Source organism: Nansenia antarctica, assembly GCF_963989245.1.
Source record: "Nansenia antarctica genome assembly, chromosome: 3".
Classification (NCBI taxonomy): Eukaryota; Metazoa; Chordata; class Actinopteri; order Argentiniformes; family Microstomatidae; genus Nansenia; species Nansenia antarctica.
Window position 1 is genome coordinate 41,656,396 of NC_137688.1, and position 24,029 is coordinate 41,680,424.

General features: G+C 41.6%; 1 protein-coding gene across 1 annotated transcript; it reads left to right on the forward strand.

The window, feature by feature from the left end:
• The first annotated feature begins 202 nt into the window (after positions 1-202).
• mrps23 (mitochondrial ribosomal protein S23) lies at positions 203-5,454 on the forward strand. The gene is made up of 5 exons (XM_080525202.1): positions 203-333; positions 1,168-1,347; positions 1,476-1,553; positions 2,457-2,580; positions 4,615-5,454. Exons 1-5 carry the CDS (start codon positions 290-292, stop codon positions 4,738-4,740), a joined length of 552 nt encoding a protein of 183 aa, XP_080381328.1. The 5' UTR covers positions 203-289; the 3' UTR covers positions 4,741-5,454.
• The last annotated feature ends 18,575 nt before the right edge of the window (positions 5,455-24,029 follow it).

The following is a 24,029-nucleotide window of genomic DNA, read 5'->3' on the forward strand; positions in this document are numbered from 1 at the left end:
GCTGGAAATCAAATCACTATAATATAATCTAATATAATTATTATAATAATATCAAATATAATTGTATTAGCATGTGGTTCCTAAATCCCTATTGACCATTTTAAAATGCAAAATAAAGTTAAACTTGGGTGCTCTTATTTAGAAGAAATCTACGTTGACATAGACCGGAAGTAGATGGGCGGAGTTCCACTACACACGGGGATCTCATGTTGCCTGGTTGAGAATTAGAGACTTTGCTTTTGAGTTTTTTTTTAGTTGGCAGGATTAAAAGTTCAATATCAAGTCCACAATGGCTGGAAGTCGGCTTGAAAAGTTCGGAACGGTGTTTACGCGGTAGGACCTGACTTTTGTTGTCCAAGGAGGCAGCTTTTGATCTAAGTGTCGGCTAGTTCAAGGTTATAGCTAGCTACCTACTGCATGTGTTCTCACGACCTAGCTAGTGACTAATATAATATCCACTTGACGTTTCAACTTGTAGCTAGTTGGCTAGTGGTTACTATGCACAGGTGGAAATGACCGAAATGCAATCAATGTTTGGATGTTCATGACATCGAAGGGACAGCTAGCTAGCTCTATCGCAGCTTTCTGGACTTCCTTTCTGGACGTGGTATCACATAACCTTTACTGTCAGTGTTACTGTTAACCAATCAGACTATGTGTAAACAATCAAAGGCTGTGTGGTGTTTGGTGCAAAAAGCAGCTGAAGTGTTCCTCTTCGACGTAAATGTCAACATCCATGTAGCTAGGTGAAGTGGGACAACAACGGTGTCTTAACGACTGTAGACCAGGGCTAGTTAATAAAAGCAAACACTGCCCGCACACTGCCCGCGCACCCGTTTCATGTGGCCCCACAAGGTCTGAGTAAAAGTATTGTTTTCAATGGAATGTATTAGCAGTTGAATAAAGAGGAAATTCGTGTAACTTTGTGGCATCACATGAACCCAAAACAGTTAAGCTACCGTGCTCAAGGCTGCTATTCCTTTGAGTACCTGATCAAAAATATGACGTGAACCCCTGTAGACGTGAGAACACATCAGAATTGAAGAAATAGATGGCCCATGTGTCACATGATAGCCAGAGACGAATCGTTGTTCGTAATCTCATGATCCCCCTTGATTTGGCATCCATATTGTTATTGAGTATTGTTCATTTCCATGTCATTTACAGAGTCAGAGATCTCATGCGTTCTGGTGTCATCAAGCAGTCGGACAAACCCATTTGGTTTGATGTGTACAAAGCCTTTCCACCCAAGAGGGATCCACTATATGTTAAACCAGTAGCCAAGTATTATGGCAAGAGAGAGATTACTGTGCCGGAGATCTTCTACAGAGAGGATGAAATAAGAGCGTAAGTTAACTGAACTCTTACATACATAGCTAATAACTTAGGAGCACTGCAGATCCAATCAAAATTGATGGCATTCAAAAGCTGTTTTTAAAATCTCAAGCTTTGATAAATGTGTTTCTTTCTTTCAGGAAGTTTTATGAGGTGTATGGAGCAGGGCCGAGAGCCCTAGACCTTTCCAGACCCAACTTTGTTTCTACATGCCAAAGGTAAAGTGTATGCAAAAATGTTAACATTTGTTGCTGAAAGTTATAAAACATGTTCACAATTGACTTTGTATGACTGCCACACAGCAATTCCATAATCCACAATATAGCACACTTTCCCTCATGTGTTATTGTGAAGAGGTGGCCTTGCATGTGAGAATTTAATTGTACTGTCATATACCCTCTGGTATCCCAGTATATACAGTAATATGACAATTCAAATTTGAACTGTATGTATTCTGTCATGATTGGACTGGATTCCCTCCCTCAGAGATACAAAATGCAGTTTTTACATTTGGCGTTTGGAAAAGGCACTGCTCTTTTGCTCTCTACTGCTTGTTAACTTAATGTGCAATCCATGTCATTGTCTGATTTATGATTAACTGAGAATATTGGTTCTTGCCACAGATGTATAATGCTGGTTCCTCAATAAAGATCCAATATGTAGCCTACCATTCAAGGTTTCTAAAAGCTTCCTAATGGTTGTACTGACTTTGTTTAATCAGTAGTGATCAGGGAATAAGATCCCTTGAAATAACTATTTCTTTATTTTTTACGAAAGCTGTTTTGGTCTAATCCGGTCTTATTTGACACTCGGTTTGCATATAAACATGTTGTTAGTGCCAGGGGTGTTCAAGAAGAGTGAACTCACATATTTTTGCCTTTCTGTCTCTGGTGGCTGCCTCTTCAAATTGTGCATGCATGCAGAAACACAACAGCTAATGTCCGATACTGCAAGTCCATTTCAGGGGTTATATTAGGTTATATCAGGATGCTGTTGTTTTGAACTGAATTTATCTACAATGGCCACAGGTGACAATTTTCTGACAAACATACTGCAACTTGCTGCTTTAAGTGGTGACACAAATGAGAAAATAAATGTTTTCTTCTGTTTCTGCCTCCCAGGTTTGTGCAGAAGTATATTGAGTTAGAGAGCCAGGGAAACGTGGAGACAGGGTCTCTGTTCGAGGAGACTGGAAAAGCCCTCCTTGCTGAGGGTCTTATATTGAGGAGGAGGGGTGGTCCAGCGGTGAGTGTTGTTCAGATGACACTTCTTTCCTCTTTGATTTCTTTCTTCTTCTACACGTCCTTTCTTCTATGACATGTCGCCTTCACGCCAATAACCTGAATTGACTGACCTGTACTGTGCATCCACCATAGTTGCTGGAACAGTGAAAAGGACAATGTGAAAGGAAAATATCTAAGCCAGCACCGTATGGTTCAGGTTGGCCTTGTAATGTGTAAAGCACCATGACCAGGGCTCTACAGTGCGACCATTTCACTCGCATTTGCGACTAAAAATACATCTGTGCGACTAGAGAAATAAATTCACGAGCACACGTGCGAGTACCGATTTTATTATTATTAAAAAAAAAAAAAAAATATATATATTCTAAAAATAAATCTGCGCGAACCGTGTGGCCACATTTTAAGCCGTCAGCCAGCCCGCTACGACCACGGGAAGTCATGTTAAAAGTGAAGTTACTTCTGTTAAACTGGCGCTAAGCTAACATCGCTAATCGCTAACTCCCTCCTGGGCCTTAAAGAGACAAGCGCCCTTTTCTCATCTCAAGCTTCATTAGCTTCATTAGCTCACCACATCTACAGATTTGGTCCCACACACTCCAGATTTGAACCCAAGGTTACAACCAGGGTTAACTACCCAGGGTAGAAAGTAGAACGCTCTCAGACCTTCAGAACCCAAAAAACTACTGAAAGTAGTGGAGGTACTCCAGAAGTCCAAATGCATCTCTAATCCTAGGAAACCCTAGGAAGCAAGTTGCCTAATGGCATGAAAATGCAACATGTTGTACTTGAGTGTGGCAGAGAGGTGGGACCCCCGGGGATGGTGGTGTGCTAACAGCTAGCCGCCGCAGAGGCACCGTGCTGGGCTGGCCACCTCCACATGTCACCACCCCGGGCAGCATGGGGCTGGGGACTGGTCATCTGGATGTGGGGTAGTTTAATACCCCTAGATGTGGAGTTGTCTGGCCACCGTGTGTGACTGATGTAGCCTGACCCAGCAGCAGGGAGGTGGGCAGCATGGAGACAGACCTCTGCATGGCCTGGCTGGGCTGCTAGCTGACAGACCTAGCCCTAAAGCCTGGCTGGGCTGCTAGCTGCTAGCTGACAGGCATGACATGGATGAATGAATGAACATGCTGCTAACCAGGAGAACTTGACACAGCTAGTTACCATAATACAATGCCATCAACTCTGCGTCTAGTAGGGCTGTAGGCATGGGCCAATGTGTGATTTTGGTGCAAAAATGGCAAAATCACTAATAAAAATGTGTTATAATTACATTTTTCACTGTACTCCTAAATTTCTTTGTGTGCCCCTAACATTTTTCATTTAGGAGCACATGTGCTCCTAGTGAAAAAGGTTAGCGTAGAGCCCTGATGACCCGCAGGATGCTACTCCATGTATAAACCTGGAATGGCTGCCCTATTTTTTTTCAAGCTGTAATCTGACGTCAGAGTCTGGGTTCTGATTCTTCACCATTCTTCATGTACATTTGTTCACTCCCCTGCATGGATCTACAAGAAATGGGCTAGTGTAGGAAATATTGTGGAATTCATCTGCAGGCATGCTTGCACCAATCCAATGCTATTAACTACATGAGAGGAAGTGCACTAGTGCACACTTCTAGGTGAAGGGATGAGAATCAGAATTAATAGTTAACAAACACCTCCCACTTAGTCATTGTCAATATGACAATTGTGGTTCCGTCCAGTCATAAAACAACTTTAAAATTCGGTTCATTCAATAAAAATAAATCATTTTTGAGAGCAGTAGGCCACATGTCCAATTAGTGCATTGAATTTCACTCCATCTCCAATTGAATATGATTTAAATGGTATTGACCCCAAACCTTTGCTGAGTGGTCTGACTGGGGTCACTTAGTAAATCCCAAATCAATCCCTATGCACATGTGGATATCTGAGAACCAACTTGCCACCTCCACAAGTGTATAGAGGTTAGGGGTCGATTTTGGATTGGGCTCATGGGGGCTCACCACAGTCCGTCTGAATGGTAGATGTTTTTTCCTGTTGGCCTGCAGGTGGCGTCAGACAGCAGGGATCCAGTGCTGGGTATGAAGCTGACCGACATGCTGGCGGAGCAGCAGACAGAAACACCAGGTGAGACACAGGTGCGAGGGGAGCACACACAGACCGCTCAACAGTAGGCCTCAGCCAAGATGACTCCAGGACAACATGGCCTCAACCAAACTCGTCCACAGATGCAACTGCACTGTGCACTTGTACTGGATATGAGAAAGGAGACTTTGTCATGATCCTGAAGAGACTTTTTTCTGTATTGTTTTCACAGTGGACAATGTTTTGAATATGACAGAATGTTGCTTTCCGTGGCCATATTCTGCTTCCATCCATCCTAGAATGATACAATTCAGTTCAAGCTCCTTCAGTTCTGTGTAGTTTGTGTGCATGGACCTAATCAACTCTGTGTTAGACCTGGGCGAAAATAAGTATTTGATATTCTTTCAAATATTCGGAAAAACTTGCCAGACGAAGACCAAGATTTTACCAATCTTAAAGGACTGTCTCCTCGTCTCTGTATCATGAAGAAAGGCGCACTGACAACGTGGCTTGATAGTAGCCCTATAATATTATTTGTGGGTTATATTGCAGTGTCCAAATGGATCGATCGATTGGACACTTTCTGTCACTTTCTGTCAAGCGCGGCTTAAAAAAGAAAGAAAAGAAAAAGCAGTAAACGTCTGTACTGAGTGTATATTGTACATAACCTATTGAACTCAAATGAATTTACGTGCAAGTTTATGGATTATTAGACTGAAGTTATGTAGTCAGTATGTGGTCACCCCTGTAATGATGTGATGTTGGGGACTCAATGATCAGTGAAATAAAATACAATATGTAATGGTGGCCACTGGCCTCCTACGTTGTAACAGGAAAGTTGTGTATTATTATTTTATCTACCCTTCAATTCAATTGAATTCAAACGAAGGTCGTGAAATTGCATGAACTGCTTTAGTGACAGCAATTACAGAATCAGTGATTTGCATTGTGAATGACTACTGTATGTCAACAACATAGCATGAATTCAAAAGTTCTGATACATTTCCCTAATTTTGACAGGCCTCAAAAATAGTTTTCAGAACAGCATCCTGCATTCTTCAACAGAAATGTTAAATGATGTACAAATCTCAAAGCATGCCTTTTAGAGAAGTGATTCAGTACACTTAGTTAACTGAAGAGATTCAAAAAGAACAAATCATTTGCAAACTGCATAATATTATCACTACTGGATAACAAACCATTATCAACAAAGTGATATTAGGATCCCCAGTGACCTTCATAGACTGAACTACCTTTCCCATGAATCTTTGAGAAAGTGACATGCTGCCTGGCTGGAATCTAAAGAGGGCCTTCCCAGAGCATTGTCTGTGATGTGAAGAGCTGGTTGAGGTTGTATTATTTGCTCCCAGAAAAATACCAGCCGCTTTTCCCACAACCACTTTACCCCCCTCTTTCCTCAAACAAAAGAAACACTACAGCGAGTTGAAAGAGATAACCGTGGCAGTGTTTCTCATTATCAGCCGTCTTTCTGTTTATCGAGAAAGAAAACTGTCCATCTCGCAGCCTATTCTGCGCCAGCCAGCGTGAAGAGGAGAAATGATATGGCCACCTTAATGGAATGGGTGATTGTCTACAGACCGTCAAAGAGAAAGCAATCCTGCAGCTGATGGTTAGACTGGGTCAGTCCACAGGCCTAATGAACACAGAGGAGGAGGTGAGCATCAGGATGGGAATGAGAAGAATGCACCACATCTGCTATCTGTGCACAGCTTCAGAGGGGAGAAATGGACATCACAGTGGGGTGTGTTGCTATAAACCTGCAGCTTGATGTGTGAAGTTGAATATAGGGATGCAGTGGTGAATTTGTACCGTTAAACTGTTATAGTTGTGTGCTATTTGTAGGTGATATACAGCCATTTTAGAGGGGGTTTTTGGTGGAGTCTTTACAGTATCTGAGAGTGAACATTCATGTATTATCTGACGTGACAGGTTAAGAGCATTACTCTTAAGAACATTATTATGATCTCTGGTAGTATATGTAAGCTGTGTGATCCATCTGCCCAAGTCTGGATTCAGTACCATATCCCACAACACAATGTACACTAGAGGCTAGCGTACTTACCATTAAACTACTAAAACCAGGGGGTTATGGGTTTCTTAACCTCGGGAAGGTGATGTCACTACACAATGCTAACATCTCCTACAGTGTAGGCATATACATGCTTTATTCTATCTGTTATTTTTCTTTACCAGGGAAACACAGTAGAAACTGAGCATCCTAGAGCACCACTCGATTGCCTCTTGGCAGCAGCCCCATGATTTCTCAATATTTCCTTTCAGGCAGGTAATTAACTTCTTCTGGCTGACTCCTGGCAAGGATCTCTCGATACAAATGATTCCAATTGAGCACGGGGCTGGAATTTAACTGATCCAAATTCCATTCTCCTTGTCACTGGAGTGAAGCGTGAATAAAAGTTTAGTTTACCGCTGCTGGCACGGAATTCTAAAGCAGCAGTTATTAACTGTTGTTGAGGAGAGTGTGTGCCAAAAACAGCACACAAAGGTGCATTTCGAATGTGTTCCTTTCTTAAAGCTGCAATCCGTAAGGTTTTCTTCTGCTTGTGTATCATTTGAATCAACGATGAACCCATGTATTTTTAAGATTAAGAATATGACTTAGAAGAGCTCAATGACAAAGTGCAACTGCTGATTATAAAGACAACATCTGATATTAATACCTAACACCCTCTCTTGTAAACGTGTCATTCAAGACACATTCAACAAGAAATCCATAGCCTCAAAATTTGTATTGTTGAAATCATGAAATATAATTGGGTTTAAATACATTCTCATATTTATGAGGGTTAATGATTAATGAATGCAGTGATTAACATGATAAATGCATTTAAAAAGCAATCTTGATATCAATTGTTATCAATAAATTATTGGAAGTATGTTACTTAATGGTAGTAAGTAGGTATGGCTTGAACTACTATACCAAAACATTAACTAATGTTTTATAAATACTGTTTCATGTTAGTCAAGGCTTACTCCTATCAATTAATCATTAGTTTAAAATAATTACTGCATTAACTCAAGTTTTTTCTTATGTATCCTTATTGTAAAGTGATACCAAACCTTGCCTACTTTAAAATAGACATTCATGTTCTTTTAGTTTAGGTTAATTCCATTTTTTCCAAGAATAACAAATGTATACAAAAGATGATTCAATAATCCATTAAATAGTAGTATTTTTACCATTCCATATCCATAGTTGGTGGGGGGGGGGGGGGGCAAAATTAATTGGAAATAGAATCTTTTTTTCAATTCAATCCCACTCTGTCTTTGTCTTTCCTCTCACTGGCAGTACTGAATTATACCGTCAGTGGCTGAAAGCACCTTTGTTGCGCTGCTTGTCAGTCACTTTGATGGGCAGCTGTATCACAACTTGCATAGATTGAATGATTTATTTTTTGGGGATTCCAGTATTCACTGGCGCTGTCCTTATCATAACATCTCTTTCCACACAATTTCTATTGTAAGTAGCCTTGTGTTTCAATGAGGGGAAAATATAATTTAATCTTACAGATGAATGGTTTACAGACATGGACAACTGAAAAGGCTATTAACTTGTCTTGGTAATTGTGAACATGTTTCAACACTACGTGGGGCCCTCTCATTCATCTTGAATTGTGCAGCTGATAAAGGAATGTATTCTTTATTCAGTAGTTTTATCCAAAAATAAATGGTTATCAAATTGCGTTAAATTGATTCACATGGCATGCCTGTACATGTTTTAGTGGACAGACAGATTCACAGTGGCATTTACATTTTCATTTTTGGCATTTAGCAGACCTAACCGACTTACAACAAATACATCATTTCTTTCTAAGTAAGTGAATCATCTATCCATCAGTCATCACTAGAAAAAGTAATCTATGCTCGGGCCTGAGGCCATTGGCAGTCAAAACTGCTAGAAACTGCTTTTACGTATAAAAAAAAAGAAGAAGATGTATATATTTATTATTATTTACAGTAGAGAAACTCTACAGGGGGCTAGAGGGGACGGCGACGCTTCAGGAGGGACCGTTAAGGTGTAGCCTGAAGAGATGGGTCTTCAGTCTATGGCGGAAGACCCATGTACAGGAGGACATGTCATGCTCCCCACGTTGGAGTATCTCAGCAGCTCACTCAGACTATTTCTAGGCCCAGGAATCAGGCTGTGTCGACTGCCAATGATGAGATATTGATTGGCTGGGAATTGTCATTGTTGAATAATAGCCTGGTGTGAGGAGAATTTCACTCACTGTGAGAGATCTTGATTCTCAGCCACTAGGTGGCACCACTATCATACATTGTGTATTTCCCCCTCATTTTCCATATGCACGCAGGCACACACAGACATACATATTCTCACTCTTACACTCAGTGTAATTGTAATTTGTGACAAACAAAAAAGGTAGATACTTGGAGTGCACTCCCTATTTAAATTATCTTGTCAACGTATTTCGTGAGGCCTTGGTTTTCCTCCCTATTCTTGGGCCAAAGTTTGGATTTTGATAAAAATGGAAACAGACACCCGATAAATCAAAAACTTGACACTTACCATGCTTTGCTGCTTACTGACTTGCAAAACTGGTATACTAGTACTGTAACAGTAGATTACAGTTAAAATGTGATACTGTTTGTGGGAGAGTTTATGCGTTTGTGTGACTTAATATGAGTGCAAAGCAAGGCTGGTGGTAGCTATGGGCAGGGGCAAACGTGCATCTTGCCCCGGCGGTGGCTATGGGCAGGGGTGCGTCTTGCCCACCCGATTAAAAGTGAAGACATTTGTTTTCCTGAATTGTTGATATGTCTATCGATTTAGCACTGCCCATAGCCACCGCCGGCCTTGCTACCACTAGCCACTGTCTACCCAAGGTGTTGGTTCTGGCGCTGGTGCAAATATCGGGCAGCCATTTTAAGACCACAATACAGTCAATACATACCTCAGTTAACCTCCCAATGCAATACTAAGGTCACTGTCTCCAGCGATCCATTAAGAGATAATTTCTCATTCCTTCCTACAGATTGCCTGAACCTCTGTCACAGAGCTGTCTGCTATTGTCCAAAACAGTTAACATTTAATATAAATGCATGAGAATCTACTTGCTTCAGAAAGACAACAGTATGACATTAACTTGAAACTGGTTGAACTGGTAAAGCTGCATTTTAAAAGGGACATTCTGGGATTGGTACATCCATGTTTTGACTTTTAAATTAATGATATATAGCCATATCAAGAATGTAAATAGTTTTACACAGCTTCTGTGGAAGCTTCGTGTCGCGGCAGCCAGCGTGAGACACGCTTGAGATGTGCGCCTCACGTGCAGTGTATGGCTGCTCTAACCTGTTAACATGGGCGCCAAAAGGACACGCGCCGCTTCCAGTGTAAACGGGCCTTAGGGCTTCTGGGTTTTCAGTCAGCCCCACTGCTCCACAACCACTTTTCACCTTGGTATTGTTGTGATTGTTTTGATCATGTTCATGATCAATTGCATTTATGGAAAATTATATTGGGAGTGGGCTCTGTGGAACAATTAGTCTCACTAAGTCAGACTCTCCATTGCCTGTTTGCAGCAACTTTGATGTCTGTTTCACATCCAGTGAATTTGACTGGCTTAACAGATTCTATCGACAAATGTAGGAGTTCAGTAAGAGCTTCAAATGGAGGTGTGAATTTCAACAGGATTTTTTTTCAAATAGGGTATTTAATGCCCACTGCTCAACTGTGAAATGATGGAAAACATATTCAGCTAATTCCATGTTTTCATTTCGTGCAATGGTTGCAAGTCAGGTTGTAAACATACGGCAGGTTTGAACGGGAGGGGCTTCGTAAGCTGCTGAGGCAAAAACTTTAGGAGACTTGCTGACAACTTCCAGAGTTCCTGTCCCCGGTGTTTACTTCCTATGCCCCCAGAATCTCAATCGATTCTGGGTTCCAAGATTATGGAAAATGGACTTGCTCACATGCCCCCTGGTGGTTGTTCTGATGTGAAATTCACTAAAGAAATTGATTTGAAAAAAAAGGTTTTGCTTTTGCCTTGGTGCCACTGCAAGACCATGGATTACATGAGAGAGTACTGTAGCAGAGGCCCAGGTGTACGATGAATTAGACAATGAGAGGCGTGAAAGTAGTAAATCCAGAGGAGTGGAACGGGCGCTCAGGGAGAGAGGGAGGGGGAGAGAGAGAGAGAGAGGGGGGGGGGGGGGGGAAGCAGGGAGAGTGAAGGTTATGTGACAGCGCTTTAAGGGGTTGGATTTGCAGTGTCTCGCCGCTCCAAACAAACCCCGATAAAATGGCAGAGTGAATACATCACTGAGTCCCCATGACAACTGAAGAGGAACAAATGTCACGCTGTGCGCTGGATGACTGGCAGCCGCCCGCTCCCCTCACCTCTCTCCACAGCCAGCCTTGGCAAATGCCACAGGATGTATTATGCAGATACTGTAGTCACACTCCAGCCCAGAGAGTGTGAGAGAGAGCCACTGAGTGAAAATGCTGAGAAGTTCAATTCCATGCCATAAACTGACTGCTGCCACATCTGTTTAGAATAGTTGTCCATGTTTTGATGTACTGTATTTTTTGTTAGGTCGGGAAGGAAAAATAGTGGGGCATAAAGGGTATAAGGTCAGGTAGCAGTTTACGTTTCCTGTTTTCTTTTCTTAACCCTAACCCTAATTAAAGGATAAATTCCAATTATTATTATGTTTTACCAAAGGCTCACAAAGTGCTCAAATACATCCTTTTTGAAATGGCAAAGCTCCCAGTACCGTAATGCAGCTCATAGCGATGTGATCCAAAACGTCCTTTTTCTAGGCTCTAAGTGAGCCTATTCATTTTCAAGGTTAGACTAAAACTGTTGAGAAACGGTTACCAGAACCAAACGCTAGTTAATCTGAAAATAAAATGCACAACAAACTGTACTTGTGTGTTGAACAACACTTATGTTAGCTATTTGAAAGAAAGAACAAATCCTGAAGGGAAAGATCTATTGGGATTTAGTTTCTAAACCTTTACCTAAAGTTTATTGAAGTAACAGGAGGGAAACAACACTTGGTTCCCACACTATCACACCTCCGTTCCTAACAGCTGTTGTGTGTTCCCCCAGTTAAACCCGGTTAAACCCGGTTAAACCCAGGCTACTTGGATGTTGCAACTGAGTTCAAAATTAAACCTTCCAGAACAATAAACTCAAGTTTTGTCCATTCTGGTACCTTGGAAGAGGCCTCGATTGTTCCACACAATTGTGAAACTTGATTGTAAAACTCAGAGCCAAGGAAATTACTCCGGGTTAAGTAAGCCATATTTTTGGGTGAACTACCCCTTTTTTAAACATTTAAAAAATGCTTGTTCATATCATTCCGGCTATACACTGTTTGAGCCAAACTAGTTTCTTCAAAGTCGATTGTTTGTCTGGTTCCTCTGCCTGGCCAGCAGATCAGACTTGTAACATTGCATCACCATAATCAATGGGCCGGTTGGCCCCACTGGGGGTTGGGGCCCTTTTCACTAACCCTGTGTGTTTTACCACTCCCTTTGCCCAGGCGGCTTTGAAGAAAGGCCGATCCACTGCCGCACTGGTTAGGTTATTGATTGAAACTTGCTAGCCTGTTTGTTTGTTTGTTTGTTTATTTATTTTACTGGGTACTCCCAGTGCTCTGAGGTCTCAGCATGAGACCAAATCTCCATAACTCGAGGACAAGCTCCCTGACAAATAAGGTCATGCCCCCCCCCGATCCCTCCCTGCATTGTTCACTTTTTTAACCCAATGGTTTTTATAGGACACCTTGTTCAGAAGTTTAAGTGAATTTAGATGTCATAGAATTCATAGATATGGTACCTTGTGGATAGGGCTGTGACGGTTACACGGTTACTGACGGTTACACCGGTTACAAAGGATGGCCATGTCATACAGTATAGCCTATATTATGCAAATATACTTTACCTAATAGCAGTGTGTAAAAAAATAGCAGAGTGTAAAAAAATCAACCATGTAAAATAAACTCATTGAGGATAAAAACACAACAAAATCTACAGACTTATTTCCATGGTAGCCTCTCCACTATTTCTACACTGTTGATGTGTGCGATCCAGGTCAGTTTAATTTGCTAGGCAGACTAGTTCATTTCAGGCACATTAAAATGCACAGGCTCACCCAGGACTGCATCGCTCCAGGCCTGTTTCCTCTCCCCTGTCACCTACAGCTAACCTTTCGCATGATACAATTGCAAATAATTGGTTAGATAATTCATGGTTCTGAAATTGTGTATTGGGATAAGTGTAAATTGCATATAACAGGCTTTTACTTTAGTTCTATTTTAAAAAATCTAATCAGCTCACTATTGAGCTTTAAAATGGACAGGTGGTCTGGAGAGCTTTGGAGGCCCAAGCAACATTATTAGACCCTTTTAGATACCAGCTCCTCTGCTCTTACCTTCCACCAGTGTTTATTTCTAAATATAGAAATACAACGAGGGAGTGCCGTGGGTTCCGGCCCCCCTGAATATGATCACCAAGGTTAGAAAGCATCTCAGTGCCCCGTATATAGCCTCTCTCCGGTGTCCAGCAGATTTACCTACTTTTTACCCACTTACAGTATCTGGGCAATAAACAGGAGACAGCGTTGAGGGATAAATAGGCCCAGTTGCTGTTACGAGTTGAGTAGGCAGTCAAGCAGCACTAGAGAAGGATTCCTTTTTAAGAGGGAACTACTTTGCTTTCACAGCGTTGATAGTTCTTAACAATACACTTGTTACGGTTGTCAGCTGGTACTCCAATATTTTTATCGAAACAAACACGTCTATCAAATGGAAGGCCTTAGACAGCTGTGTGTGCACATTTGTAGATCAGTTATGCTGCAAAACCACAGTACTGATGTAAGGGGGGTAGAATATGTACTGTAGCTTCTGTCACTGTAGTAAATACAAAGTTCCTGGGTTGGGGCGAATTCCTTTTCAATTCCGGGAAGTAACTGAATTGCAATTTGGTAATTGAAAAAAGGGCATTCATTTGCAATACTTGTTCAAAGAGTATCTAGGTATACTGCATCTTCTAATAGTCAACTCAGTTGTGTGTGTGCTTGACTAATTTTGTATTAGAGTTTTAAACCAAACCTGCAGCCATGCACCTTTTCAGGCCAAAAAGGCTCTTGTCTCCCCTAGTGTATCTCAGTGCATCAATCTATCCATGAATACATTTTCATGACCTTTAAAAAACATTCTCCCTATAAGTCTAAAATGTTCATTCTGGCTTTTCAAATGTCATTATTTTATGACCACTTGTGGGTGAGTCATCTACTTGGAACATTCATTATCTTAGAGTATATATTGAGAACATTATTGCTTAACACAAGAAATGTTATTGAATTCATATCACATTGTTACTACAATACATTCAATATATATGTTACGGTACATGTGGGAATACGGTACATGTGGGAAAACTAGGGTTAGGGTTAGGTGCTAGGGTGACTTGGTACATGCTGGCATGTCTAACCCTAACCCTAACCTTAACCCTAACCCTACCGCTAACCTTAACCCTAGCACCCTAGCACCTAACTCTAACCCTAGTTTTCCCACATGAACCGTAACATATACAGTGCCTTGCAAAAGTATTCACCCCCCTTGGCTTTTTACCTATTTTATTACATTACAACCTGTAATTTAAACATTTTTTTAAATCAGAATTTTATTTGATGAATCTGCACAAAATAGTGTTAGTTTTTAAATGAAATGAGAAATATATATATAAAAAAAGAATTAAAAAAAATAAAGAACTGAAAATTGGCATGTGCATTATGTATTCACCCCCTTTGTTATGAAGCCCCTAAAAACCTCTGGTGCAACCAATTACCTTCAGAAGTCACATAATTAGTGAAATGAAGTCCACTTGTATGCAATCTAGGTGTCACATGATCTGTCAGTATATACACACCTTTTCTGAAAGGCCCCAGAGGCTGCAACACCTAAGCAAGAGGCACCACCAACCAAACACTGCCATGAAGACCAAGGAACTCTCCAAGCAAGTCCGAGACAAAGTTGTTGAGAAGTACAAGTAAGGGTTGGGTTATAAAAAATGTACTTTACCAGTATGCTTGGGGTCGTTGTCCTGCTGGAAGGTGAACCTCCATCCTAGTCTCAAATCACTTACAGACTGGTACAGGTTTTGCTCAAGAATATCCCTGTATTAAGCACCATCCATCTTTCCCTCGACTCGGACCAGTTTCCCAGTCCCTGTTGCTGAAAATCAGCCCCACAGCATGATGCTGCCACCACCATGTTTCACTGTGGGGATGGTGTTCTTGGGGTGATGGGATGTGTTGGGTGTGCACCAGACATAGCGTTTTCCTTGATGGCCAAAAAGTTACATTTTAGTCTCATCTGACCAGAGCACCTTCCTCCATACATTTTGGGAGTCTCCGACATGCCTTTTTGCGAACGCAAAACGTGCCTTCTTATTTTTAGCTGAAAGTAATGGCTTTCTTCTGGCCACTCTTCGATAAAGCCCAGCTCTATGGAGTGTACGGCTAATTGTGGTCCTATGGACAGATACTCCAGTCTCTGCTGTGGAACTCTGCAGCTCCTCCAGGGTTACCTTTGGTCTCTGTGCTGCCTCTCTGATTAATGCCCCCCTTGCCCGGTCCGTGAGTTTTGGTGGGCGGCCCTCTCTTGGCAGGTTTGTTGTGGTGCCATGTTCTTTCCATTTGATTATGATGGATTTGATGGTGCTCCTGGGGATCATCAAAGATTTGCATTTTTTTTTTATAACCCAACCCTGACTTGTACTTCTCAACAACTTTGTCTCGGACTTGTTTGGAGAGTTCCTTGGTCTTCATGGCAGTGTTTGGTTGGTGGTGCCTCTTGCTTAGGTGTTGCAGCCTCTGGGGCCTTTCAGAAAAGGTGTGTATATACTGACAGATCATGTGACACCTAGATTGCATACAAGTGGACTTCATTTCACTAATTATGTGACTTCTGAAGGTAATTGGTTGCACCAGAGGTGTTTAGGGGCTTCATAACAAAGGGGGTGAATTATGCACATGCCAATTTTCTGTTCTTTATTTATTTATTTTTTATATATATATATTTCTCATTTCATTTAAAAACTAACACTATTTTGCAGATTCATCAAATAAAATTCTGATAATTTTTTTTTTAAATTACAGGTTTTAATGTAATAAAATAGGTAAAAAGCCAAGGGGGGTGAATACTTTTGCAAGGCACTGTACATAGAAAAGCATGTATCGTGGGATAGTCCTTAATCAGTGGGACATAGTCCTTAAAAGGATACATTTAAAAGGATGAAAAGCACATGCACATGACAATGGAATTCTACAGCAACAAAATAAGAAAAGAGTATACTCTGAAACCATGCCTTACTTGAAATAATGAGATGTAGGCCGACTGTATACTGTAGATTGATGAATTTTATAATACATTTGAAATTGATGCTGATATCTCAACCTTGTTAGGTAAACATTACAGACAGATGCTACATACACAAGCTCATAATCATCTTTTTTCATCCAACCCTCCTCCTTCTCGGTCTCAACTGTTATAATATCATTAACTGACTTAGATCTAGTTAGTGGGCGGAAAGTTTAGATGAAGAATTGAATTGTGTTTTCATCATATGTAGTTTTTTGTGCAGTCGTAGCCGTTGATTATGATTGGTGTGTTACTGCACGATAGAGCATAACAAATCACCATTATGTTGTTTTGCTCCCACTAATTTAATTGTGACATTGTCACAAAAGTAATTATCTGTCATTTGTATTGATGTCATAAGCACAAGTAAGAGTGCACCTGCTGCCTCAAGCTGAGCTTAAAATAAATCGAGTTCTACTCAGGCCTACCAGTCCTCTTGATTCTGAAGGAGGTGTGGGAGTCTCAGTTACAACTGAGGGGTCTCCTTTTCTCTGCTCAACTGTGCAAGTTTTGGCTGGCTTTGCACTGGAGAGGGAGGGGGATACCTGCCTGTTGTGCATTTCACCCGCGATGAACCTCGTTTAGGTTCACCATGGGTAGTGAGAGTCTCTCCAGGCACAGCAGATAAAGAGCGGGAATAGATGGTTTAAGAGTCAGGGTCAGGTCTACGTTTCTTCTATTGCTACAAGGACCTCTTGGCGCCAACGGAATCCTTCATTAAATATACAGTATACCTACTGGTACAAGCTGCAGCAGAGAGAAGCTGCTGCTACCCTCTCATTATTTCGATGGTACCCCACTGTGGAGCTCAGTGAATATCAATTACGTGCATTTTTCCATAACACTTGGATAACAGCATAACATTCATACGTGTCTACTAATTCCAATATGATCAACTTTATTTATCCCCAAGGGGCTATAGATGCTGGGCAATTTGGATGACATAAAACAGGAGACACATAGCCAAAGGACAGATGGTACACACAACACACCTCACCTTGTCATAGCTAATCTTGAAAATGTAATTTATCACAGATTGGCCTGTCTCCAATCTAGCCCTATGTCCATCTCTCTTTGTCACTGCTGTTTCTCCCTTTCCCTTGAAGATATTACGATGAGAATATAGTAGGCCAGTGGATGGGGCCGTATTGTGTTGGCCAGTGGATGGGGCCATATTGTAGTGGCCAGTTGGATTTGAGAAAGGCACCACTCTGCTAGGATGGTGATTCAGACCACGCTTGTGGGACCTTGCCTGAGAACCGAAGACATACAGTATTAGATCCCTGAATGAATGTCTAGGCTTTAGCTTAGCGGGGTTGTGCCAGGCAGGAGATGGAGACCTCAGTCCAAATCTTGCTTTGGTCATACCCAGCACTGTTCTCTTAAAAGAGCTCTGTGGCCTATTTCTGGGGGGCGACACATTAATATGATAACACCTTCACAATCTGTGCTGCCCAGACAATTTTGTTCCCCTGAAGAGCTGTCAGTAACGGGGCTCGGGTCGCCAGGCAAAGCCTACCGCGCACCTCCACGTGGCTACAGTGGATACATCCCTCAACGTTCATTCCATATTAATGTTTGTCAAAAATGATTCAGCTGGCTGTCTCTGGTGGGGATTGAGTGAAGACACTCGGCGGGGGCCCAGTAATGAGAATCTTTAATACGCCCTGTCTCACTTGGCTGACGATGAGATTGTTCCTGCTAAACTCCAGGAGAAGCTAGAATACTATTTATTTTTGTACATGCATGCTAGCGTCTCACATCAGGGTTTTTTTTCTTCCAAGGGCCAAAAGTTCTCTCTGCCCTTGTGAAAGCCTCAGCCTCATTGGAGAGGGTAATGACCTTCGAGGGATGAGAGGAATCCATCGCTTGTCTATTCATGAGAGGAAGCTAGCTAGCACTTACAGGTCGGGCCTTGGTACTCTTGAGTGTTTGCAAACACAGTGTTGGTGTACAGTTGGGGTTTCCAGCCAGTAATCATCTCATAAGTAATGTGACAGTGTCTTGCGCAGTAATGAGAGGGGAAGGAGATTTAAAAAAAATCTTTTTTCATCCCATGAATAACATTAAAAATTGAAGCCATCAGAGGAGGAAGACGGTGATAAAGCAGCTCTTATTAATTATAGCTTTAAATAAATAATGCCGCCTCGTCTGAATCTATTCTTCCTCTGTCTCTTTCGCTCTCCTGGCCTCTCTCGTTCCCGCACTATCCTCCACGACTGATCAATTCCTCAAGGACAAGGGGGACATTTCCTGATGACAGAGGCACACTTAGTTTCCTGGGCAAATAGTTCTCTTCCCAAGTACCTTTTTCTTCGTTTGTCCTCGCCGAACAGCAATAAGGCAAACAATTATTATCATGTACTGTATTTAATTTATTTTGCCTGTTGAAGGTCAGGATATAAATTGGCAGTGTAGACTAAGATGATTGCTGGTTCTAAATACACTTCAGGAGGGATGTTATTTGAATTATGTTACTTCATGCTAACTACTTTGCCTGTTTTGTTTCCACTATATCGACAGGTTGCAAGGTTACTGGATGTAGCTTAATGATGTAGAAAACATAGGCGGGGGAGGGGGAGTCACACCGTCCCCTTTGTTCCTGTCGTAAACCATACACAAACAAATTCCCATTTGATTTTCCCAATTGAGTGTAACAATTGTGAACTGTCCCTTTAATGTGAGTTGCCACACCTTGTATATACATTTTGTCACATCCTCCTCCCCAGAGCAGTACCACCCTGCTTTAGAGGCCAGAAAGAGATAGGAAAAAGACCCATCATAAACAGAATACAATTTAAGAAAGAAGAATCCGCCCACCACCACCACCTCCATCTTCTCCTCCCCTGCCTTTCTTTCTGCAGACGGGTGCTGAGTCGAGGTTGTCTGTGATAATCTTATCTGGCTGTGATGGGTAGCAGAGTGGGACAAAAGAGGCCAAGGCACACCGGAGGTCTGATGGGCTGCTGATTGCAGAGCTGTCCAGTAGAAAGGCAGTTTCCATGGAAATGATGAATGACATGTGTCCTATAGGAGACACTGTCAGGGGGCTGATGAATGGTGATGTTCCAGTATGACTGATGACGGACAGCCCAAGATTTGAATGTTCACCCTTGCAATACTCGCTCTCTGTGTCTGTCGATATAGTTTCATTTAGAAGGAAAAAGTAATTCCGAACATTATAACCAAGCATTTACATACATCTGAAAGTTGAGATTAAAACCTTTAACATTGCTGCACGGGTGCCTCCTAAACCCTGGCAAAATGAAAAAGTGAGGTTACTCTTAAACTTTTCAGAACACACTGCTGTGGTAATAAACCAATGAAGTTACGGCAAAACATGTAAGTTGCAAATGGTTTCGGTTGTAAGTTTTGGTTATATGCCCTCCCCCATCTTCGCTTACAAATGTTTCTTTTGTAGTCGTCTGCCAGTTGCTATTACCTGATATGTGCACACACACCTTGCTACTGTAGGTTCACTCCAGAATTAGTTGCTAGCAATGAAGTGGTGAGAGATCGTTTCTGTGGTGTCTGGTGTGGTTACTAAAATAATTATCAGTCATTGTTGTCCAACAACTGTGAAATCATTAAAACACTATGTTATGCCATGTTGTTTTTGCAGGCCAACTGTCTTTCAAAGTTGATGAAAAAGAATGACCGACAATGACAATCGTACATTTTGTAACGTAAACAAAATATGAGCAGAGATATACCTGGGCAGTTGTTCAAAACGTTTAATCTGGATCAGAATGATCAGCTGGCTGATTTCCACTATACGACTCAAAATCAGCCAGATAGATCTGATCCTGGATAGCAAAAAAGAATCAGGATCATTCTAATCCAGATTAAAAGTTTTGAACAACTGGGACCAGGAGATCAAATCAGTTGAAAATATAATGTTTCAACTTTGATCAACATTTCTATATATCTGGCACATTCCACCAGGCCCAATGCCTGGAAATAATCACGGGATATGTTGTCTAAACTAGCGACTCAAAATGTATTGAAAACAATTGGTGATGAATAAGGGTTTTTGGCTCTTAAAATCGTCTCTGTTTTCATGGGCTCATATGAGAGATTTGTACTGTCCTCTCTGGAGCGTGGCCTCTTTGGGGTGACACTGTACCGACTGTATGTATGTCCCGGTATGATGCAATGGTACTGTCTGAAGTTTCGCAGTTGAAATGACAGTATCTATTTAGTTCGAAAAGTATAATCTATTAGATAGCAGTATATCAGACTGGCTACCCAGGCAAGCAAACGGTTGCTTGGCAACTTGTTCCATAGGTTTAAGTGAAGGAACTATTCAAGGGGTGCAGCTTGTGGCAAGGGATATTCTTATCATCCAAGTGCTTTCGAACTGACATAATATCTCGAGCAGTGTGAATGTACAGTTACCTGGTAATAAGACATATAGTGACTGACCTGTTGTTTTGTTTATGCTCCCCACTGTCTCCAGACCAGTACAGAAGAGATGGGACCAGGGAACCAGAGATATTGTGTATGAACTGTACTATGGCTGTGCTCACTGGCACAAGACACAATAGGACTCCTAACATTTCACTAGTCTGACTATGATAAATGATACGGGATGATTGCTGCCCTGCAGAAAACCTTGTCACAGCTGCAGCAAAGAGCCAGCTTTAAGAGTCTTTATACACAATTAATCACAACAGCAAACTGGGAGGTAAATTTCTCCTTTATCAGCTGTACTTTGTTTAAGTGTGTGGGGGGGGGGAATTGTTGTCTTCACAAGCCAAGAAAAAGTGTAATTTTCAGTTGTCTTTGATTGCGTTTCTACGAGCGCTTCAGGGTGTAGTTAAAGGGATATTTCAGGTTTTTCGATGTTAGACCTAATTTTCAACATATTTGTGTGCTGTAGGCTCAGACACTTGTTTTGGTCATTACCATTCCTGAGCTTTCTTTGGCTGGCTCTGGGGCTAGCATTTAGCCATACCAGTTTATATGAATGGCTTAAGGCTGTAGCCCTCATTATCCACCACTGTGTAAGGCTGCAGCCTCTCATCTCCACCACTGTGTAAAGCTGTAGCTCACTCATCTCCACCGCTGTGTAAAGCTGTAGCTCCCTCATCTCTACCATCGTGTAAGGCTATAGCCCTCATCTCATTTTGTCTTTAGTATCTGCATGTGGCTTGGCGAGCCCTTGACCCTAGCCTGCAACCCCCTCTGTCATAATTGATGTGGTGGCTTCTGACAGTCTCCTAGCTGGACCACAGTATTGTGCCTGAATCACAGTTTATGAGTATCTCCCAGACTAATACATATTTAATGCTGCACTTTTAACAAGACCAGATTTTAAAAAGAACCCTTATTCTAACCCCCCCCCCCCCCCCTCTCTCTCTCTCTCTCTCTCTTTGGCCTTGGCTAAGGATGTATGAAAGAGAGTCTGAGTTTTGGGGTGTTATCAATGTAAATGTTGGAATAGTTTACTAACTACTGTAGGCTCATTGGGAGGTCCTGACACTGTTAACTGTTAAGGTTCACATGAACAGTGGACGGAACCTCTCTTCGGAGATTCCTCCGGACCATAAATGCTTAATTGATTTCTCACCTGCTTGCTTTGATGAATTGATAAAAGATTAACCACTGGGGGAAATCGAGTTAACGCCACTGGAAATACAGCTATAGATCTGTATGCTGAGCTGTCACTCCCTTGCCATTGCGAACCAGCAGATATGACCGTGCATACAAGTGTCAGCCCTGACCCGCGTATTGGCCTGCACCCTCTATTAGAATGCAAAGTGGACGCAAATCAAATTTTTATGCGGGGATGTGCATTTAGATGAAACCACTCACCAAGATTCCAAATTGATCAGACCTGTAGGGAAGACCAGTTCCAGGCTGGTTGTACAATTCGGTTGTTAAGTCTGACGTCACGAGTGACGTTTAGCAATTTCCGGGTCCAAACAAAAAAAATCCCCACACCAGAGTACCAGTGTACTAAAGCGGTAGAATGACAGTTCAATAGTTTTTTAGACTGGGATCTATTCATACAACAAGGAACACAGCACTTTCCTGTTTTTCCCATATTTGTCAGCGTCTTTGAGGCTCGGAAAAGCGCTATACAAATATAATGAATTATTATTATTACTGCGGCATTTCGAAGAGAGCGCCTCAGCCAACTTTGGACCCGGAAACACGTCATGACTTAACAACCGAATAGATTCAATGGTTAAAAAAATGTAAAGCAATCATAATAATTGACAAATAAGTTTAGACGGGTTTAATCTTCTATTCTTGTTATAGCAGTGTTTCAGGTGGTTAGATGTTGATATGAGGTTGAAGATTATTTTATTTTTAGAATAAGATTATTAAAACAACTCTTTTCATCTTTAAATAAAACATATTTAGTCAATCACAGTAGTTTTACACTTTTATTCATAGCTTCAATTATTTTTTCAGACACATTTTTATCACAGGTTTTATCCAAGTTATCATATTTGGCAGAGCATGTTAAACCTTGAACATTTACATTTTGAATTATAGCTATACACTGTGAGCTATAAGACTAACAAGATGCCAAATTCATTGTGAGAACTTGTTCAATCAATTGATGTGTTTAGAACTGGTAAGCCAAGTAATAAGGGAGAGAGTAAAAAGTGTGACAACAGACCTACACAATTATATTCATCAGACCATCAGTTCTTTGCCCCTCTTACCTTGATCCTTCCAGAGGCGGTCAATAGCCTCAAGGCTCTGGGTTTGATCATCCAGCTCCATATTTAATAAAGCCTTCTCATATCAGCATCTGGGCCCAAGCCTTGTCCCATTCATCTCCACCATAATTACCCTAGCCCCTACCCAGGCCTCTGACCAAAATCCAATCTGTGCCATCGCCTGCATGTAATCTGCCCCTGTATAAATAATAATGCATGTGTAAATGAAATGCGAAAGATTACATTTGGTCATATGAGGGGGGAGAGGGCCAGAAAGAGGGGGAGATTCAGGAGGAGGACTTGAAAGCATTGCGGTGTCCATGGGATCAATGAAATATCTGAAGGTTAATTTGTTTTGATAACTGAAGCAAAATCTTTCAAGCCCATCTTATCATGAGGAGCCATTTATGATGTCATTAGCGGGGGGACGGCGGAGACGTCAATAAGGTTAACGACAGTGATGTACATCACAACAACACAATGGGAAGCAGAGCGGATGAAGGCGTCTGATCAGGTTAGATACAAGCCATGGGAGCACTGTGAGTCCTGCACATGTAGCCACAATTATGTCCTAAAACCTCATTCTAAGAGCACCAATTCCACTGTTGGGGGTCACTTTAACTGACCACCAGCTTCGTCTGATGGAGTGGCTGGTGACTAGTTTGACCTCCTGTTAAATTGGCTATTAATTGTCTTCCACTAATGGAGCCGAATTATCCGAGCTGTAGGAGAGCTGTGGGTCTGGATGTCAAACTCCTGTCATCCCTATGCTAATCCCAGAGGAGGAGAGAAGCACACATCTAATATACATCTATAGCTACCACCAACAAACTCAATTAACCTGTTGAGATCAAGCCTTTGTGAGTGGTGGAAGGAAGGAAACACACAACGTCCTCTTCATTTAATGAATGTTGACAGACTTTAAATTGTACTGTTGAAATAATGAACTGTGTGTTGTACCTTATGCCATTTGCAGTCATGACTTCACATCATACAGACAGGAGTTTAGAGGTGTGTTCTTGTTCTTGTCATGCATTGTGTCATGCTTCACGTTTGCCAGTAGGAGCATGTAGAAAAATGGAACAAATCACTACCAGCTACCAACTAACAAATTCATGCTGTGAACAAAGCACGTCTGCATTTCTCATTGTTTTACCGTCAAATGCCACAGTGATGAATAGTCTGAGTTAGAGAGCGGGGGAGGAGGCGGATTGAGAGAAATGGAGAAAGAGAGATTTACTAGAGGGACAATTGGGGTCTCTTTTGGA

Bases quoted from the DNA above. Each gene is read 5' to 3' on its own strand.
- mrps23 (XM_080525202.1), top strand. From the start codon at position 290: ATGGCTGGAAGTCGGCTTGAAAAGTTCGGAACGGTGTTTACGCG. The intron at 1,554-2,456 runs GTAAAGTGTATG...TCTGCCTCCCAG, and splicing joins TTTGTTTCTACATGCCAAAG to GTTTGTGCAGAAGTATATTG. The intron at 2,581-4,614 runs GTGAGTGTTGTT...GTTGGCCTGCAG, and splicing joins GGAGGAGGGGTGGTCCAGCG to GTGGCGTCAGACAGCAGGGA.